This window comes from Elephas maximus, chromosome 11, assembly GCF_024166365.1.
Source record: "Elephas maximus indicus isolate mEleMax1 chromosome 11, mEleMax1 primary haplotype, whole genome shotgun sequence".
Lineage (NCBI taxonomy): Eukaryota > Metazoa > Chordata > Mammalia > Proboscidea > Elephantidae > Elephas > Elephas maximus.
The window spans coordinates 88,986,893-88,990,262 of NC_064829.1; the positions used below are offsets into that span (position 1 = coordinate 88,986,893).

Consider the following 3,370-nt stretch of genomic DNA (forward strand, 5'->3'; position numbering starts at 1 on the left):
AGATGAGAAGGCAGGGAGGGGAAGGGAAGCTACCTCAATGGAAACAGAACAAACAGAATGGAAATAATGAGAATGCTGACACACTGTAAAAATTGTAACCAACAGCATAGAACAATTTGTATAAAAATTGTTAAATGGAAACTTAATTTTCTCTGTAAACTTTCACCTAAAACACAATAAAATATTACTAAAAAGAAAGAAAAAGTTACAGCCTAGGAAATTCTATGGGGCAGTTCTACCCTCTCCTCAGGGTCGCCATGAGTCAGAATCGACTCAATGGCACCCCACGACAACAAATATTTATAAATATAATGGGGGGCATTAGCTTAGGAACCTTCTGCTGTGTTGGGAACGCCTTTGAGGGTAACTTTCTGGTGAGTCTTCACATGGCGGTGGTACGTGGATGACTGGCGGTAGCTTTTCCTGCAAATGGAACACACATAGGGCTTCTCTCCCGTGTGGATTCTCTCGTGAGCCCGCAGGTTGGTTCTGTGACTGAAAGACTTGTCACACATGCTGCAGTGGAAGGGTTTCTCCCTCCTGTGAATCATCTGGTGCACGCGCAGGTCTGAAGTCTGGAAGAAGCCTTTGTGGCACTCAGCACAAACAAACGGCCTCTCGTTCCTGTGTCTTCTCTGGTGGGCTTCTAACTGAGAGAAGTAGTTAAAGATTTTGGGACAGTCCCCACATCTGTATGGTTTTGGGGTTTTGTAAAATCTTTCTTGGTGTCCCCCACCTGGAAATTTTCCTTCATTGCTCTGGTGGGCAGGGGCAGGCTCAGGAGTGGCCACATCTGGCCTGGAGATAAATCCTGGTTCCATCTCCATAGGGACATCTTGATGAGAGGGTCCTCCCAAGGCCCCTTCCTGGGATCCAGAAGTGCCTAGCCCTGCTCTTCTGGAGCTTTCTGGGTTGTCCCAACAAGCACCTCCCTCTTCAGGTTTGGGACAATTCTCTCCCTGGATAATCCGTAGAAAAGGTTCTCCATTGCCTTGGCTAGTGATACTGTCATTTACTTGGATAGTTTTCAAAGAAAGTTTGCTATTGTCGTCTTTATCTTCTCCTTCTGTGAAAATAAAGGGACAACCCCATGAAGTTGCACCCCCAAAGGACCCACACAGAACATCCCCCTTGTGGTGGTTAATGATATGTGTCAACTTGGCTAGGCTATGATTCTCAGTGGTTTGGTAGACACTGAACTGGGTGCACTTCGATAATATAATATAATGTAATCAACTTCTATGATGTGATCTGATGTGAGCAGCCAATCAGTTGGAAGATGAGTTTCCTTGGAGGTGTGGTCTGCCTCCAGTATATAAATGGATGTTCTGGCAAAGCTCGCTAGCTCTCGATCTCTCTCAACCTTGCCTGACCTCTGCTTCTTGGGACATAAGCCTGCAGAAGCCTCTGGCCTGCTGCCTGTCCTCCAGATTTTGGATTCTCCAACCCTCGCAACCCCGTGAGCAGCACAGACCTCTAGCCTGTTGTCTGACCCACAGATCTGGGACTTGCCACCCCCACAGTTGCATGAGCCATTTCCTTGAAGTAAATTTCTATATATATATATTTATATATATGCTTCACTGATTTTGCTCCTCTAGAGAACCCAGACTAAGACACCCCTGGTATCCAGATTCCCCTCACTCACCTCGTCCTGTTTGCACAGGAGGGTCTTGGGGAGTCTGGAAGAGGGTCCCCATGATCTCTCCTGTTGGAGTCTCTGCTGACAACTGCTTTGTGAGGTGAGCAATGACATCTCTTAAGGACATATTCTCAGAACAGAGGGCTTCCTGTCCCTGCATGCAGACGTGGACCTGTAAACAAACCCCAGTCACTGTCGTATCGATGTCTGTTGTGTGGCAGAAGACGTTGTGGGGAATCTGTTCTCGTCAGTCTTCTGCAGGATCCCTCAGCTGGGGCAATCCACACCTCCCTGTCCTCCCCTTATTGCTAATGGTGTGAAATTTCATGATAAGTACCTCTTTAGTATGCCTTTCCTGATTACCAAAAGTCACAAGAAGGCTTCCTGAGGGAAGAACTAGTTCAAGGCATTTCTTCCTTATCCTTGAAGTCTCTGCTCAAATATAGATCTCCCAGAGGGTTCTCCTACTACCCACTGGCTAAAAATAATTAAATCAACCAATCAAAACTAACAAAGCCAAGAAGGTTGGATGAATCCCCAAAACTGTTGCCCTGGGTTAATCTTCAAACCTTAAGCCAAAATACTCCCTAAAGTCGTCTTTAAATCAAATAATAATTTAGCTTATTTAGTAAAGAATGTCTGCCTTGAGCATTCTGCTCTTTTAAAGACAGCACCAGTAAAAAAGGAAGCTTAGGGGGCAGTGAGTTTAGGTTAATGGGGGAGAAACAATTTGTAAAAGGAGGGTGAGAATGGTTGCCCAATTTAAAGAATATAATCAATGTCACTGAACTTTACACACAGAAATTGTTGAATTGGTGTATGTTCTGTTGTGTATTCTTCCAACAATAATAAAAAAAAAATCAACCAGTCAATCAGTATGTTTGGTCCTATATGTCCCACAGAATAAACACTTTCTGCTTCGTTCTCACTAACTTAAGACGAGGAGATGCTTCTTAGTGAAGAGGAGTGGTGAGAGGGTGTGTGATCCGGCTAATAACTGCTTCTACAATAACTCTTCTTTCTCTGCTTCCAGGCAACTCCGCCTTCCCGTACCTATTCCCCACTCCCCTCTGCCCTGAGGTCAGAACCCTGTACTCACATAAGCAGGTGGCTCCATGAAATCATCAGTCAGGTCCTCCAGGAACTTCTGCAGGTTTCTGCCACTTGAATCCCATTTCTCTTTCAAAGCAGACCTATTTCTGCACTGTTCATTCATCATAAACTGCTCCAGGACCAATTGGGAAATCATTTCCTCCTTGCTGTGTTTCTCTGGCTGTAGCCACAAGTGAAATAACTTCTGGAGCCTTTGCAGTTCCCGCCTTGCATATGAATTATTTCTATACTGAAATACACTGAGTGGAGTGCCCTGGAGCCCAGAGATCCCCTCTGCCTTCTGGACACCAGGTCCTTGGGTGGGTTCAAACTCTCGATTTTCTAAACCAGAATCATTCCTGGATGGTTCACTTTGAAAGAACGTTCTGAGATCTAAAGCCATGATTGGCAAGATTTCTCAGAGACTCAACTTGGAGGACTCAGCCTCTGCTGGCTTGTAAGACTAGCAACGTTGCAACAACTGGTGGATGCTTAAAGGCTGAGAGGTAGGAATAGAAGAGAGATATGATTAATGCCAGCACTGACATAATTAAAACCAACAAACAAAAATTTCTTGCCCAGATGGCTTCATGGATAAATCCCACTAGACATTTAAGAAAGAGCTCTACTCTTACA

The 3,370-nt window shown here is 44.9% G+C and overlaps 1 protein-coding gene across 1 annotated transcript; it reads right to left on the reverse strand.

Annotated features, from left to right (window-relative positions):
• Positions 1–326: 326 nt before the first annotated feature.
• Positions 327–3,137, reverse strand: LOC126085062 (zinc finger and SCAN domain-containing protein 4-like). Its single transcript, XM_049900012.1, has 3 exons — positions 2,742–3,137; positions 1,649–1,814; positions 327–1,066 (listed from the first exon to the last, which is right to left on the reverse strand). The coding sequence occupies exons 1-3, from the start codon at positions 3,135–3,137 to the stop codon at positions 327–329; spliced, it is 1,302 nt and encodes a 433-aa protein (XP_049755969.1).
• Positions 3,138–3,370: the final 233 nt, after the last annotated feature.

Excerpts from the sequence above, each read along its gene's own strand:
- LOC126085062 (XM_049900012.1), bottom strand. The coding sequence starts at position 3,137 with ATGGCTTTAGATCTCAGAACGTTCTTTCAAAGTGAACCATCCAGGAAT. Across the intron at positions 1,815-2,741 it reads TCATGGAGCCACCTGCTTAT|GTCCACGTCTGCATGCAGGG; the intron begins GTGAGTACAGGG and ends GTTTGTTTACAG. Across the intron at positions 1,067-1,648 it reads TCCTGTGCAAACAGGACGAG|AAGGAGAAGATAAAGACGAC; the intron begins GTGAGTGAGGGG and ends TTATTTTCACAG.